Genomic DNA, 17,377 nt, shown 5'->3' with positions numbered 1-17,377 from the left:
GTCTCACCTCCATACCGCCCCACAAATCGATATCAACACATCTCCATTACCACAGCCCCTCTGCACATACCACCTGCCCAGCTCAGATGCTCAGAACAGGGCAGGTTCACTTTCAGCCATCAGAGCAGGTCTCTGATTTCCATCACAGTGACCAAGAGACCAAAAGTAAGTAAAGCAACCAAAGTCTAATTGTATTTTCATCTATGTCTCATCTATCTAGTTTTGCACTCTATATCTCTCTCTGTGGAGAGCTGCCACTCTGTGCAAGTTTGTACATTATTCAGTTGAAATTTGTAGCTGAAAGGTCTGAGAAAATGGATAACATTAACATTTACTCTGCTGTGCACAAAGCCTCACCGAACAGACTCGAACTAGAACTATTCAGACTTGGACACCTGCCTCACACTAACGTATCGTCAAGACCAGGGATATTATAGTTAACTAAAGTTGACTACTACTAAAACGAAAACTAAGAGTGAAAAAATGTGCTTGTTAACTGCAATAAAGATAAAAACATTTTTTAAAAAGTTGAAAGTTTTCAAAAACACACAAAAAACTAAATCGAAGCTTTATTGTCCAAACACTAACTAAATAGACTAAACAGACTAAACTAAATAGAATTACTGAGGAAAAAAAAAACAAAAACAGAAAAACTTCAATTTAGTTTAGTTTAGTTTTTTCTTTTGAGAGCATGAATAGGAGTTAAGAAGTGGATGCCTCCCATGTTTGGCTCTCCAAGGAAAGATGAAGCCAAAAAGAGCTCAGACCTCAGTGTACTGTTGGGCTAATTTAATAAAATTACGTTAAAAACTGCTACCACAGTTTTTATCATAATGCTAGAAACTAAACCTTTTCAGAAAATAAAAGCAAAACTAAAACTATTAATACACCTTTAAGACTAACTTAGAAAACTGTAAAACTATAGTAATGGTCATGACAGGCTTCTAACTGTAGCCTTTGGTTTTCATTAATTAAACTCCCATTTTCACTGTGATACGCTTCTAACAGAAGTAGCTGGTTTTTACAGATCTGTTTCTCATTGGTTACTCTGATAGGCCTCTAACAGTAGTCATCAGTTATTATTATTATTCATTCATTCATTCATTCATCCGTCTTCTAAGCCGCTTATCCTCCTGGGTTGCAGGGGTGCTGGAGCCTATCCCTGTTTTCCACCAGGTGGAAGGCAGGAAACACCCTGGATAGGTCGCTAGTCCATCACAGGCCAGACACACAGACATACTCTTTCACACACACACACACACACACACACACACACACACACACACACACACACACACACACACACTCTCCAATTGGCCTGACTGCATGTCTTTGGACTGTGAGAGGAAACCCACACAGACACGGAGTGAACATGCAAACTCCACACAGAAAGGACTCTGGTTGCCCGGCTGGGAAATTGAACCCAGTCCCTTCTTGCTGTGAGGCAACAGCACTACCCACTGCCCATTCATTTTCTTTATTTCATATACACTACTGTATGTTCATTGTCATTTTTTTCCATATCGCTCTTGTTGTGTTATTGTTTTGCTATCCAGTGTCAACCAGAGGAGGATGGGTTTGCTTTTTGAGTCTTGGTACCTCTCAAGGTTTCTTCTTCTTGCTCTTAAGGGAGTTTTTCCTTGCTACTGTTGCCCTTGGTGACACTTATTTGGAGCTTGGACATGGATTTTCTGTAAAGCTGCTTTGTGACAATGCCTGCTGTAAATAGTGCTATATAAAAAATCCTGAACTGTAGTATGCATACACTCTTAGCTAAAGCAACTTACAAATTTATTCATGTCACAGATGTAGGCGAATGCAGCATTCACAGTCCTGCCCAAGGCCTCTTACACGGTACAGTATGGTGTAGAGGCCTGCTAACAGACCTGATTCTGAATGAGCCCAACAAAGTATTGGGTTTCGGACCAGGTTCAGCCCAAGTGCTCTCTCTCTTGCGCTCTCTCTCTTTCCTCTCGTAACACTATAGTTTAGAGCTGTGCTGGGAACAGCTCCAGAGTTTGAGGACTGGGTGAACGAAACTGCGGATGATGAGAGGGATGTGTTGGGTTGATGGAAAGGTCACAGTGGATCTTTCTCCTTGCTTGTTAAGTTTGTCTGAAGTGTGTTAAGCACTTTTGCGACTAGCAGCAGGGCTAACAGTTGATCAGAGGAAGCTGGATGTTCTCTGCCAGGTATGATCAGCAATTCCACAAAAATACAAAGCACTGAAAAACCATCTGTGACAGTCCATTTCTGTTATTGTGTGTGAGCAGGTTCAGGTTCGGTACCATCAGAGCCAGGTCGCATCGGGTCTAAAAATGTGGGCACAAGTCAGGTTCGGGCTTTATTTCATATCTTAACAAGTGGAATTTAATACTGATATATGTAAATGAGCTCTGTTTTACACAGAACATCAAACTTATTAAAAAAAAAAAGCAGCAAAATTTCTATAACATTGGCCTGTAAATACGAAACACACAGTAAGTTGCAATCTTAACGTGCTATAAAGGACAATGCCAACCTCTTCTGTTCATCCCTAAGAGTCTTTCTCTCTATCAGTCCCACCCTCCTTGTCTTTGGAGTTTACTGGAAGAGAATGTAATAAAAATAAAAGTAAGACATACAGAAAGATGTGAATTCTTCACATGCCTCAAGGTTTTCTGCTCTGCACACAGTCTCCCTCTCTCCTATCTCTCTCTAGCAGAGAGAGGCAGTAGGAGGTGATAGCTGGTTGGGGGGACAGACAGCCAGTCTTCAGCTGTTAAACTGTCTATGCAGAGAACATGCGGCCTGTATAAACACGTCTGTCACTCTGTCCGTCCGTCACAATAACACCACTAAACCATCCGTCACAATAGTGCTAGCAGACCATCAGCACCCACATACAGCTGCTGCTGTTCAGGGGCACTGCGGGGGAGCTGAACCACAACATGTGATATGTGTCTAAGAGTGGGAGAAAGGAGAGGTGGAGGGGGAGAGAGGGAGGGAGAGAGAGAGAGAGAGAGAGAGGGAGAGAGAGATGGATAGAGAGAGGGAGAGAGAGAGGGAGAGAGAGAGGGAGAGAAAGAGGGAGAGAGAAGGAAGAAGTGACATGGAGGAAAAGTGAGAGAAGGGAAAAAGAGACAGACAGAAAGTGACAGAAGGGAGAAAGATGGAGAGATAAAGAGACAGACACACAAAGAGAGAGGGTGAAAGAGAGGTGAAAGAGAGGAGAAAAAGTAACAGAGGAAAAAAGGGTGAAAGAGAGAGAGGAGAAAGAGAAAGTTACACAGAAGAGATGAGAAAGTGAGAGGAGAAAAAGAAAAGGTGACGGAGGAGAGAAGGAAAGAGAGAGGGAGAGAGGAAGAGACAAAGAGGGGAAAGAAAAAAGTGATTAGGAAGAGGAGAGAGGGAGGTAAAAAGTGTGAGAGTGAATGGGAAGTGACAGAGAGGAGAAATACAGAGAGGCAAAGAGAGAAAGAGAGACAAGGCAGGAAAAAAAAGAAGAACAAGAGAGAGAGAGAGAAAGTAAAAGAGGCAGAGGAGAAAGAGAGATAGAAATAGAAAGAGAGAAAGGAAAAAGAGAAAAGTGACAGGGAGAGAGAGAGAACAAAACAACAAAAAACTAGAAAGAGAGGGAGAAAGCTAGAAAGACAGAAAGACAGACGGACAGAAAGAGGACAGAATGACAAAATGCCCTCCCTGCTGGTCATCTGCATGGGATCAGAAGGGACGAAGCCCACACTTGTGCACAGTCACCCGAGAACAAAGACTGCAGCCAGAGAAATACGCACACGTATGACTACCACATGTCTTGTACGCCTCTCTGTCCCTCTCTCTGTCTCTGTCTCTGTCTCTCTCTCTCTCTCTCTGAGTTCCTTTTGTCCTTCTCCTCTCTGGTCTCTGGCGAAGCTGAAGCAGAGCCTAATGCAGTGAAGTCCACTAATGATCAGCAGTGTCCTGTAGGGGCTCCTGACCACACAGTGATGGGAGAGCCTTAGCTTTAGCTGAGAGGCAAACTGCAAATAAAGCCCACAGGCAGCAGCTTATGAGCTCTACACCTTCTCCATTGCCTTTAACAAGCTTAAAAAAATCCCCAGCAGCAAATAGCAAAATAAATGCTATTCTTTTGAAAACGAATACATTCAGGCTCGCACAAATGATGCAAGATTGTGACAGATGAAAAGAAACGGTGAAACAAACACATTCCTCGCCGCTTCAAATCCGCCATTATCCATGGATTTCTCCTGACCACACCACATTCAATCAAATTCTGCTTCAAATGTATAAAATATTTTTTGCTTAAAGGAAACGTCTAACCCATTAACCCCCAACGTTCTTTTTCATTTTCTGTGAGTTTCCAAGCATAGATTTACCTCAAATTGATCTGGTTTACTATTCTAAGGCAAATGAAAAGCATGCCGGCAAAGGAAAAAAGTGGCTAAGGCTTGGCAGGATGCCAGTTAGAAATGCTGGAAGGCTCTCAGGCCGAGAGACAGAGTGACGGATGAAGAAAAAGTCTAACACATTCTGACTGATGAGGGAGAAAAGTAGCTTTTTCTCCCCAGACATGGCAGTGAAAAAGCACAGAGCGAGAGAGACGAGCACACAGAGCGCAGGCTGAAAGGAGTGAGGGAGAACACCTTGCCTTGGCTCACTTCGTGGAAAAAAAAAGCTTTATCTAGATATCTTGATAGCATTGTAATTGAAAGCCCCTTGGGTATGAATGCATTTGCAAGGACAGCAGATGGGGAGCGTTCATGCTAGCTTTCCATCAGCCTGTGTACAATTACCTGTAGAGACGAGGGAGACACATACACTTTCCTTTGTGGCGTGGTTATCAATTTAAACTCTAAGGGCCTGCACGTGGGCCACACTTCAATCCCCCACTCTCATAACTACACGACTTACATATTACTCTCATAGTAGTTTGTGAATAAGTCTTTGAATACTAACTGTAAGGTTGTTTGAAGCTTTATATGACATTTAGGCCGAACCTACGGTCAGCCACCAAAATAGAGCTAACAGGTTATGTTTAATTTATAATAGGTTTTAAATATTTCATGGAATAGGCCATTTTCTTCACTTTTTATAAAAGAATTTGATGTACTATTTAACATATGTTAATGGTTCAAAACATACTTTTCAAACTACGTCGCAAAAACAGATAGTTTTGAATACATTTTTTTTTGTGATGTCACAAAAAGAAGTCATTTACTGCCTTTTATTATCTGCCTTTTTAGCATGCAGCTCTTCAATCAGCTCACGCATGCTGAAGTTATAAAGAGTGCAGTGCTTTGAATAAGACCCAACACAGGCTTGCCAATCAGATCACAATCTATATATATAGACAGGTAAATAGATAGAAATACATACATTGCTGCTGTTGGAACAAAACCTCATTATCCCTGTTTTTGTCATTTTTCAGTTTTTGACAATTTGAAATGCCTGTTGCCACTGTGTGTAAATTTCATGATGAACTGACCAAAAGAAATGACCCAAAATTACTTGAAAAACATGTTCTTTGACTTACATTGAAAGGAAAGGAGTTTTTTTTCTTTCTCCTGTAAAGTTACTATTTTGCTTTTTTTCCGACAGCAGCGATATATATAGCTGGAAATTGGTCATTTTAAAGTTAATTATGACTGTTTTGGCATGAGTCATAAGTAGACCTTAGGAAGAGAAAAACAGGAAAAATGTAGGTTATGAATTTGTTAAGGATTTATATTAAGATTAAGCTGAAAAATATGATACGATAAACAGTTCAGTCAAAAAGTCAGTCAACTGTTCAGACTTTTTTTCACCACAGTCTTACACTAACCCTGTCAGTGTAATGAAGCCAGAGAAGGATAGAAGGCAGGGAGAAATATTCCACAACTCAGTCAGACTACTGAACCCCACTGTCCTCCACACTCACTAAAGAGCTGCAAGACAGACTAATAAAATGATCTGTCAATGAGGGGGAAAGTAATCTTTCATACAAAGAAACATTCTGTCTCTAAAATAAACTTAGCTCTTTGTTCAAATTAAAGGCAATTATATAATATATAATATATAATTAAATAACAGAACACTTTAAAAGGGTAAAATCCAGTGCAGTAATAAGTAAATGGAGCTGTAAGTACATTATGTTTAAAGCAATAAAAAAGTCAGCTTGTGGTGAACAACGTGCTGTACACACTGGATCCCATTAAAAATAAACATCACAGCTCTTACATTCAGGACTGTGCAAAAATCAGAGACCAGCCTTCATTTGTTTAGTCTGCAGTCACGGAGAAAACATGTATTTAACAGAAAATGAAACAGAAGCCTTAACAACTAAACAATCAATTTTCAGTGTTTAGTATCTTTCAGCTTCCACTCTTTTGGGGGAACCTGCTTAGGTTTTTCAAATAAATCTGCAGGAATATCTTTCCACACCTCCAAAGTTCAGTCTTAGAAGTTGGTTGAGGTCTGGACTCTAGGGCGGTCAGTTAACTGTTCTGAGAACACAGCAGCTTCTTCATTCAATTTGCATTTTTTTCCTCTTTCTTCATTTAATTTGCATTTAATTTTCTTCTTCACAGCTATACATCCTTTCAGACTCATATTGTTTAGTTATAAGTTATAAAAAGGTTAGAAAAGAAATATTATTTGATCAGATTTTTAACATGAGATTTGCTGTAGAGTGCCAGAGAGCCAAAATTTTCCAAAATGTATTAGCAAATTTAGGAGTTCCAAAAAAAAAAAAAAGACTTCCAATTTGCTTTCCTTTTATTGTAAATATTATGTGCCATCAAGACAATCACTAAGCTACTTCGATCCTCTAGCTCACTGGATTTCAGAGGAAGATAAAGCTGTGTATCATTCGTGTAAAAATAAAAGATGCCACCCAATAATATGTCTCAACCTACAATGAACTGCTGAGGAAGCCCACAAGTGAATGTGTGTGAGGAAGAAATCAGCAATGTTAACTGGAAAGATTCTATGCTCGAGTTGGAAGTTAAACTGATTCAGTGCTGTCCACTGAATCCCAATGCAATGCTGCAGATGTTCAGTGAGTATGAAGGTCCACAAGGTTGCTGAACTCACCATATGGAGTGACTCTGGCAGAAATCAAGAGCAGAGATGATCTGTCTGAAGAACTTGCGCGCCTCTTTGGGTGTTAACCTCCCTTTTTTCACCAGATAGTCAAACAACTCTCCCCCAGACACATGCTCTAAAACCAAATACCTGCAAAAAAAAGAAAAAAAAAGAAAGGAGAGAGAGAGAGATAGAGATAGAGAGAGAGAGAGAGAGAGAGAGAGAGAGAGAGAGAGAGAGAGACGCAAGAGAAACAGATAAAGACAGAAATCATTAAGATAACAAAAAAAAACAAGCATTAAAGAAGCCTCAGTCAAAGAGTTCATCTTTTTCCTAGAGGATTTTTTTTCAAAGAGACCTGATGAGGACTCAAAGAGAATAGACAATTCTGTCTCAGAACATGGAAGATATTGACTTAAGCGAGCAGCCAGGGAGAAGAGTGGTTCCCTGTAGTCTGCAGCGCTGGTGCAGCTGTGCCCTTGGACGAACTGGAGAAACAAACTGACAAGAAGACATTTGCTCATTCATTTCTGTGGGACCCAAGAGTTCCATGTCTTTCATAAGATACTCTGTGATCAGGCAGTGACCTCCCTGTGAGACCCATGACTGAAAGATAAATGGAAGAAATAAAAACGAACAGTGGAAAGTAAGTGTGATAAAAGATTAAGTGGATTTCTGTTGGGTTGGAAGTGCTGCTTGTAGCTTAGTTGGGATAATATGAAGTTTCTCAGTTCTGACAGTCCGTCTGTCATTGAAAGTTCCGCAAAGGAGAAGAAGCACGACAGGAAGCTGTCTGTTAAATAGAGCTGTGTGCTTTTACTAGAGAGAGAGAGATTGAGAGAGAGAGAGAGAGAGAGAGAGAGAGAGAGAGAGAGAGAGAGAGAGAGAGAGAGAGAGAGAGAGAGAGAGAGAAGAGGGGGAGCAATAAAAAGAGACAAAGAAAGAGAATGAGAGGCATAAAGAGGAAAAAGGAGAAAGAGGGAAGTGAGTGGAGAGGGGAAAGAGAAAGAGAGAGAACGTCATAAAGAGGACAAATATAAGAGAAAAAGGGGAGAGAGTGATAGAATGGAGAGGGGAAAAGAGGGAATGAGAGAGAGGCATAAGGAGAAAGAACGAAGAAAGACAGCAACAGAAAGGAGAGGTGGAGAGGGGAGAAAGATCAGGAGGGAGCAGGAGGGAGAGAGACAAATGGGCAGAGAGAGAGAGGACAGGGGACAGATAGAGAGAGAGAGAGAGAAAAGATGGAGAGAGTGATAGAGGAGGGAGAGAGAAAGAAAAAAGAGGAGACAGAAGATAGAAAGAGAAAATGGACAGAGAGAAATAGAAAGAGAGAGAGAGAGAGAAATAAAGCAAGGAGAGAGAGGAGGAGAAATAGAGAGAAAGAGAGAGAGCAACGTAGAGACAGAAAAGGAAGAGAGAGAAATAGAAACACAAAAAGAGAAAGAAAAAGAAAGGAGTGCGAGAACGAAAGAGAGCAAAGGAAAGAGCAAATGGAGAGAGTTAGAGAGGGAGAGACAGAGAGAGAGAATGAAGGGAGGGAGGAAAAATAGAATGAGAGAAGGGGAAAAAGAGAGAAGAAAGGAGCGAGAGAGAATGGAGAGAGAGAAATAGAGAGAGTATAGACGTCGTCCGCTCCTGAAGGCAGTAAAGCTAGACGAGTGTGTGTGGTCGGGGCAGTGGGCACGCTGCCAGCTCCAGTCATTTCTGCGGCCCTGCTTCTCTCCATCTCCACTGGCAAATTGAATCAGAGGCAGTTAAAGTCGCTCTCTGATCTCATCACTGTCCTCTGGCCTTTTGTCTCTCCATCCAATACCCAGTCCTCACCCACAAATTCCTACCGGCTCTGGGTAACACTGCGCTGTGTAACTCGTATTGCAGCCATAAAAGTGCTAAGTGGAGCGGGAGTTTTATAGGTGCTGCCAGTGGGCGGGTCAGCACGGCCTGTGACTCTAATACAATATGGTCCCAGTTGGTCTCCTTCGGTGGATTTAATGACTCCTTCAAACCATTAGAGGTTAACAGGAGTACTGCACTCTGACTCCTTTCATCAGACCCTTGCTAGGGTGGTGGCTTCTGCCACTAAGAAAGACGTGGGGCAGAACATCAAGAGCTTCAAATGACATTAACTCAAACAAAGTGAATACGCAGAGAAAGGATCTCTCTTCTAATACTTGCATTGTTTGGATTGAGAAGTATAAAGATCTCTTCACATTTCTGCCAAAGCCTTAAGGGTTGTATAGACAGGCCAGGTGGTAGTGAGGGGAGTGGTGGGGGGGCTGTTATTTCAGGGAAAATTATCTGTCATAATGCCATGTTATCTGATTGTTCCAACTTGTTTGAAGAGGGATTTGTTTGTGCAATTACTTGTCATATCTGTACAAACTACTGAAAAGCTAAACATGATTTGAGTGAATCTTCCTTTTTTCTCCAGGGAAAAGCCTTTTTAGAATTCCTGACATGATGTGTCGAGGCAAATAAAACCTAACAAAACATTTTGATCTTTTTTTTTTTGAAAGAGCCTGAATAATCACAGATTAAACACATAGTGTGTGCTCTGCCGCCTTGTACCTTGCACATTTAAAGGACATCCACAATGTCATCGTTAAAGGGGAATTCCACTGATTTTTAAACATTTCTGTACTATTCAGAGTGGTCTACATGCAGGGCATTAAGAGGCACCCAAAGAAAATATTTGTTTTCCAGATTTACCCCTATTTCGCTGTCATCAACGTTACATATAAAAGCTCAGAAGACGTGAAGGTTCACTGATTATTTGTGATGTAAATAAAAGGGCTGTATTCGTGTTGTAGACATCCTGACCCCTGGTTCACATCACTACCACTGTAAAGAAATCTGAGTAGGTAAGCTTCTCTGCATCAAACCACCTTGATTCTCTCTGTTTAGATCTTGACAATTTAATTATGGAGACATTTTGAAAAATCAATGAACTTCCCCTTCAGGACATTACATTAGTCAAAGATTCACACCTAGAATACAAACCACAAATTTAAAACAATCAACTAAATTGCCTAGTTCTCTTGAATTGGAAGGGGTCTGCCCCCCTACACATAACAGATGGATTAATGAAGTAATGACTCACATTCAAATGGAAAAGATTAAGTTCATTATAAGAGGCTCAAAAGATAAGTTTTTGATACTTTGTTACCTTTTATAACATACTTTGAGGGTTTACAAACATCTGATTAAAGAGAGCCCCTGACCTATTTCTTTACAATCCATCATATGATTTCTATGCGATACTTTACACTACCTACTGTCCTGATATCAGGTCTATAGTTTGAAGGTTGAGGCTGGACTGGCTCATGCCCCTCTGGGGTAACTATTAAAAACAATGTGCCTGATCTAGAAGTGGTGTATTAATGATACGATAATTACTTTTATATACTAACATTATTAAAAAGAAATAAAAAAAAATATGTATGTGTATATATATTTTATTTTATTTTATTTATTTATTTTTTATATTCTAATTCTATATGCTAATTCTATTTTCTATTCATTTAGGTATTTTATCTATTTCCTATTTGTACTTATGTTTAAATGGAGTAGAGAGACATGGACAGGTCTTTAGGGTAAAGGGTATAGGGAAAAAAAACAAGTCGTGTTTTATTAGTTTACACTGTACTGTGCTGTTATTGTTGAACTTTGCAAAAGTAATAAACAGAATATTCAAAAAGAAAAAAAACAAAATCAACTGAATTAATGAATCTAAACCCACAGAGATGTCAAATATGCTATTTTTGTATTTTCTGTATTGCACAAGCAATTTGTTGAAGACAACACCTGTCACTATTTACAAATATTTGGTGATAAAGTCTTCAGTTGCATGTTGGACGTTAAGCACATTATCGCAGTGTTTACATAACAGATGACTCGTGGCCGCATTAGCGGATCTCAGACTGCCGTGACTAACAGGCGGCTTTATGCTTTAATCATTAATGCCACTTTAAACAGAACGATTGAATCACCCTCTGCTCCTCATGCCTGGTCTCTTATGCTCCCCTGCACCATGACAACACTGCTAGCAATAACTGTTATAGTAACTCATGGCTAATAGGATTAGAAAAGGTCAAAAATGCAAACAAGATCAATACTTACAAATACTTCTTATTTTCGTAGACATCGTGCAACTTTAAAACGTGTGGGTGTTCTATTAGCTTGAGAATAGCGATTTCTCTCTCCACCTGTGAAAGAGGGAAAAAACACATTCAGATCAAGAGCACAACTGGTTAAGTGCAGTTTAATGGATGCATCAGTGTTTCACAATGGCAGGTGTGATACGGTCTTTTTATAAAAGTGGATAATGATGAACATACAGTGAATTTCACAACACAACTTGGTGACGCACTCGCTGTGAAATCAGCATCTCTACAAACTCAGAGATTCACCTCAGCATGAACCAGGAGTTACATCACCGTCACAAAAAGTTACGCAAGAGTTTTCTGAGCTTTTTGTTCAGCACTTTGAAAAAAGCAAACTTTAAAAAAGAGCAAACTCAAGCATGAAGAGTGAAGCAAGTGTTGTCCTGAAGACTGTCACATATTGTAACAAGAGCGTCTCATCCAAAAAAAAGTCAAAAGCAGTAGGCTCACTTTTACAACCAAACATTTCTAATATTGTGGCATAAGAGCTTTCATGACGGCTGGTAAGAAGATGGAAGAGAAGTACCTCATGCCTCAAATCCAGCCCAGTGGGGCCACATGCAGGGAGTGGAAGAGAGTCCAATCCAATGTTACTTGACATGGGTATCCATATGGTCAAATACTGAGTCAGGTGGTTAGTACTACAAGTTTTGTGAGTCAGTCCATAGCACAACATGACTAGTGCATCCTCTTCCACATATTTCAGAGGAAGCATGTGCAGCCCTTACTCTCTTAGCATGGCACTACTCTTGTGTGATTTCTTTAAATCATTTTTAAATACAGGTGCCAGACACTTCATTAAAACCACCTCCCTGTTTCTACACTCTTTGTCTATTTTTCAGCTCCACCTGCCATACAGATTCACTTTGCTGTTCTACTATTATAGACTGTAGCCCATCGGTTTCTCTGCATACTTTGTTAGCCCCTGTTGTTCATCAACAGTCAGGACCCCCACTGGACCACCACAGAGCAGGCATTTGAGTGGTGGATCATTCTCAGCACTGCAGTGACACTGACATGGTGGTGGTCTGTTAGTGTGTGTTGCACTGGTACAAGTGGATCAGACACAACAGTGCTCAAGATCAACTTACAAAGTGAATTAAAACAATGTTGCGCTTACAAACAATGGCATGCTTGGCTGGAACATGCCATAATTTAGTGACTCTATCTGGCTCACAGTGTTAACAAGCTTACAAAGACTAACTTTTGTGGTCTCTCTATTCTGTGCTGGGCTGCAGCCATTGTTAAGCTCTCCACCACCGTCCAGTTGCCACCCCCTTTACTCCAGCCTCCTCTGAGCAGCGGTCATTGTTATATAAAATCAAAACATGATCTTTTCTTCACAGAGGAGTAAATCAGAGAGTAAAATACAAATCATACAAAAAAAAACAAAATAAGGCGTTATTTCTTTTAAATTCTTCACAGGATGTTAGTACCACTTTACAAGAAGACTACCCTTACAAAGCATTTATGAAATGGTTTAAAATTAATTGATTAATAGTTATTGATCAGGTCATAAACACCTTACAAATCATTAAGTACAACAGGTCATTGTTGCTCTTTTTATGTATGTATTATTGCTACTTATTAATGATTTTTAGGGTGTTTATGAGCAAAATATATGTCCACAAACTACAAAACCGAATAGTATGAGTAGCCACCCACTATGAGACACACCCCGCCTGTGCTGACCACAGCAGACAGCAATAATGAATATGTAATACCATGGGGTAACACAGAACAAAAAACAATATGCAAGATTTAAAAAAAGTCCTGTATAGCCTTACCAGTCTGTGGAACAGCCTGTGTCACATTGATTTGACTGCTACCTGCATAAAGGTGCATGTGTAAACATGGTTCCCATGTATGGCCAAGGCCAAAGTGTACTCACTCTGACTGCATTCGGCTTACGGTTAAATATCATGGCAAGTGTGCTTGACATCTCCAGCTGAGCCAGCAGGGAATCCAAGGAATTCTTCAAAGCTCAAGCACTACGAGAGAGTTTAAAAGCCGTAGCCTGAGCCGGAGATTGTGCCTATTGTAAGTTTGAGGATCATCTTTGATTCACATCAATGTCTTTTGAATACTTCCAGCATGCACACCTGTCACATCTGATCAGAGGTGTACACTGAGAGAGAGAGAGATGTTTGCGCTACCCTTCTGACCCTGCCTCGCCTTATCGAACCCAAAACGCTCTCACACGCAAACACACACGCACAGGTTGCTCGCAGACTACTACAGTACTGCTTCTCAGCAGAGACTGTCTTGCAGTTTCTACTTCAGAGAAAAGTTACTTTGAGTGACCAGCTGTTGATCACACAATGGCATGGGACAGGAAGGTGAGAGTGCATGTCCTGCTAGAAGGAGTGTGAGGAACTGTAAGTGGAAGATGTGAGCCAAAGGCAAGACCTAAACTTAACCTAACTTAGGGTGAAGAATTTGGAGGCGGTCATGGTCCATCTGTTCCCATGCAGAATATTCTATTTAAATACGATCATCAATTCACCCCAGAGAACAGCTCGGACTGTTTGACTCTTCCAATTTATCTTCATGACAACACACCAGACAACAGCTCTACCATCTTGAAGCCAAGTCCTTCATGTGGCATCCTCATTTGTCCAGCAGATGAGAAAGCTGTTGTGGATCAGTGACCTGGTAGCACTGCAACAAGCACCATCTTGACAGAGGCTCAGTGAAATGGCACAACCCCAATGGCTCACTAAGCCCTGCGCCAGCACAAGCCAGCAGTGCCAAGCATAGCCAAGTAAAGGGAGCCAAAACCAGCCAACACAAGGACATGGCAGAAGAGAAATACACAGTGAGAATATACAGAGAGACAAAAGGGCACAGTTCAATATGGCTCTTTTGGGTGGGCTCAGAAACAGCCGTTTAACAGTCAATAAATATCTGCCCTCTCTTCATAAGCAGAGATTTGCACCTCTGGCTCTGTCAATTAAGACAGAGACCAAGCTAGCAACTTTGAAAAGTTGCAAAAATTTTCTTGTTTCCGAAGAGTTACCCTCGACATTACGGTGACTATGCATCCTCTTTTACAGCACATGTCCTCTTTCTGGGGACTAATGCTTCCAGACAGATTTCTAAATCGGTAGATTTGCCTTTGTTTTCATGTTAAGATTTGCTTTCTATAGTCTGTCACATGTTGTCCTCCTGCCTCCAGTGTCCTCTTTTTTTGAAAACCAAAATATGGTCACCCTGTACACCAAGAGCATCCAATCTTATCTCCAAAAGGCCGGCGTGGCTGCAGGTGTTCACTCCAACAAAGCAGGAGGTCACCTGATGAAACATTTGAAGACTAAGACCAACTGATTTAACAAGTGACTGAGGTGTCCTTCAGCTTGTTTGGAGTGAAAACTTGCAACCACATCACTCCAGTGACAAGAGGGGTCCTGCTCCAGTGACAGTTTGGTACTTTGTTTTCTGAGAGTGTACAACATGGTCCTTAAGGTCTAATTGTGTACTTTAAATGAGTTTTGTACTACATTCCCTTTGCCACGGGAACTTTGCATATTTCTACCTTTTCATAACTTGTTTTTATGTAGAAAAATAAAAAGCTTGGCGTCCGTGCAAATTAAAAGACATAACTGCAACTGAATATGGTACAATTATGTTTCCTAACTAAAAGTCCTGAAGATGAACTCGAGAGTGTAGTTTTTCCTGAGAGTGTAGGGTAACACTGTTCACTACGTGTATTTGCAACTTTGTCAGCTGTTTGAGTGCAACTTCCTTAGGGTAAACTTGGAAGTTTCCAACTAACGATGACCACTTGAATGCACCATATCTTCTCACTGCTCGATCTTGCCATATTGACCCACTTCCTCAAGATGTCAGCAAGTCGTCACCTTTGCGCTCTCTTCTCCTTAAAAAGACCAACGTTAATTACTTCCATGCCTCTGTGTGCATATGCCTATCCAAGATACATGCAGCTTCATTAGCACATTATTCCAGCAGGTCTGGTCAGGCCTCAGCCTGTGCTGCAGCTGGGTGGGCCTGGGTTTGATCCAGGTTCAGCTTCCTGGGTGTTCGGTCTGGCGGAGGTGTGAACAGCGAGGAAGCTAATCAAGCAAGACGAATCGTTAAAATGCAGGAAGCTTACCTCGGTGCACCTCGTTGTGTTGTACCTGTCTCTCACAGGTCACAGAGTTTGGGTGTCTCATAATTAGCTGTAATGTAACAAAGTGGCGCTCGCTAATGGAGAAGAATACGTAGGCCAGCTCGTCCGTGAGAGAGAAATGAACCTGTGGAGGTCCCGCCGCTGCTCCAAGTCAAGGTCGAGCAAGAGCGCGAGACTGACACTAATCCAAATTGGTTATTTGACGGGGAGAACGGGGAGACAATTTGCCTCCTACAATCACCTCAGTTATCATCATGGAGTCGTGATCATTAACTCGAAAAAGGTCAGTTCGGGAAACGTTCGGTGTAAAATCACTGATTGGTATTGGTCTGAGGTGGGCTTGTGCTGCAGCCTTCTCTGGGGCTGTTACATCAGCTAATGACAGCTAGAAGGTTTTTTCTCTCCTAATAACAGAACATTTTGGAGACTAAAGGTGGGTGATAGAGGATACTAAAACCTAGCCATCATTAAGGGATAAAATAAGATAACACAGAGTGCTAAGTCACAATGGACAGTGGACATCCTAGTGTTGGGACTTTAATTGATCTAGCATAATTCATTATGACACTATCACAATGTGATTTGAAGGTACAGATGGTATGCAAAAGCAGGAAAATAAAATTCCCTGCGTTAAATGTGCTGGACTAATTAGTCCATGTACTGGACAATGGGAGGTTTGGATAAATTAAGCATGATGGTGGTGTGAAACAACAGCTGCTCACCACCATACATGCCATAAACAGAGACTCAGGCAGGCCAATCCCGCCTGTCACTTATGAGTTTAGGAGGGTGAAAATAATTATCTGGGCTGCTTTTATGGTGTAAATAAAATGCACTTTCAATGCAGTTTAGTAAACAAAGATGCCTTTGTGACATGGTGAGGCACCACACATTGTGTTTAATAGTCATTGTCACAGAGTGGAGATCTACTATAATATGGAAAAGAAAGGTTCAAGTGAGTTTGGAAACTGTGCAGTCCACACGCAATTTGATACATGACACGGTCTGGTGCACCATAAAATGAAGTCCTCATCTCACTGGATATCAATCTGACTTTATGCAATGCCTTTTACTGTGTCAAAAACATCACAGTCCCTCTTACACACTCTTATCTGTTCATGTCTCCATTGTCGGCTGTAGTTAGATGTCAGCAAGGAGACCAGAAGAGGTCGTGTCAGTTTTGAGAAAAGCACAGCCTGGAGTAGATGTGAGTTTCTGAGATAAAGCCATAAGACTTGAAGTATTATGCCATCTAGAAAACACTGGCACTGCACAGATAGCCATGTCAAGTGAAGTGCTTCCCCGGCGTTCAGCTGTAAATGAAAGGCGACCTCTGGGCCTACACTGCAGAGAGACATGAAGTCTGCCCTTCACATGATGAAACAATCAGCAACTCTCTTCTCAAGCTCCAATGACCATAGGACCACAGGCACCAGGCCATGACCTTCTGTACTTCTCCCTGACCCTTCATCTTCATCTCTGCTCTCTTGGACCATCCAACTATTATCTCCTCCTCTCTTTCTCTCAGAGCTGCTGCTTTTGTAATGATTAGGTCTTGGATTTGGATGTCTATAGTCAAACAATGTGTTAACAATTCTGTCCATTATCTAATCTAGAAGAACACAAAAAAGTGTATTGCATTCAGGGATTTTTAAATGTGACATTATATTATACTGTTGCTGTCATAAAATGTCTTCCTCAAATGATGAAAAAGAAATTAAAAACTGAAACAACTGTAATCATGAGGTTTTGGTATCACAGCAACAATATAAATATTCACTAGCATTCGCATATGCATGTATAAACTCAGTGCTGCTGTCATAGTGTTGCTGTTAAAGTCTGCTCCAAGCATCTTAAATTATGCATAGTTCATGTCCTATAGCTTATGTATGTGCATGACTTGCACAGTGATTTTTGTTGCTAGTGGAACCTAGCAATTTGCAATCTATCTATCTCGTACAGTGAGAAGCAAAAATACTGGAATAATGAAGCGAAATGGATTCTTTTTGTTATATATTTCATAAAACATGTTTGCCAGATC

The 17,377-nt window shown here is 40.9% G+C and overlaps 1 protein-coding gene across 2 annotated transcripts in view; it reads right to left on the bottom strand.

Annotated features, from left to right (window-relative positions):
- brsk2a (BR serine/threonine kinase 2a) overlaps window positions 1-17,377 on the bottom strand; it is a 241,652-nt gene that overhangs the window by 64,236 nt on the left and 160,039 nt on the right. For both annotated transcript variants that reach the window (XM_036575781.1, XM_036575780.1), the window contains exons 3-4: window positions 11,161-11,246; window positions 7,051-7,191 (exon numbers count right to left, since the gene is read on the bottom strand). In XM_036575781.1, the coding sequence (XP_036431674.1) occupies window positions 7,051-7,191; window positions 11,161-11,246 (227 nt within the window). The remainder of the gene's footprint in view (window positions 1-7,050; window positions 7,192-11,160; window positions 11,247-17,377) is intronic.

The sequence above is a fragment of the Colossoma macropomum genome, unplaced genomic scaffold (assembly GCF_904425465.1).
Source record: "Colossoma macropomum unplaced genomic scaffold, Colossoma_macropomum, whole genome shotgun sequence".
NCBI classification, from domain to species: domain Eukaryota; kingdom Metazoa; phylum Chordata; class Actinopteri; order Characiformes; family Serrasalmidae; genus Colossoma; species Colossoma macropomum.
Note: the sequence above shows the minus strand (reverse complement) of the source record. Positions and strands in the feature narration are given on the sequence as shown.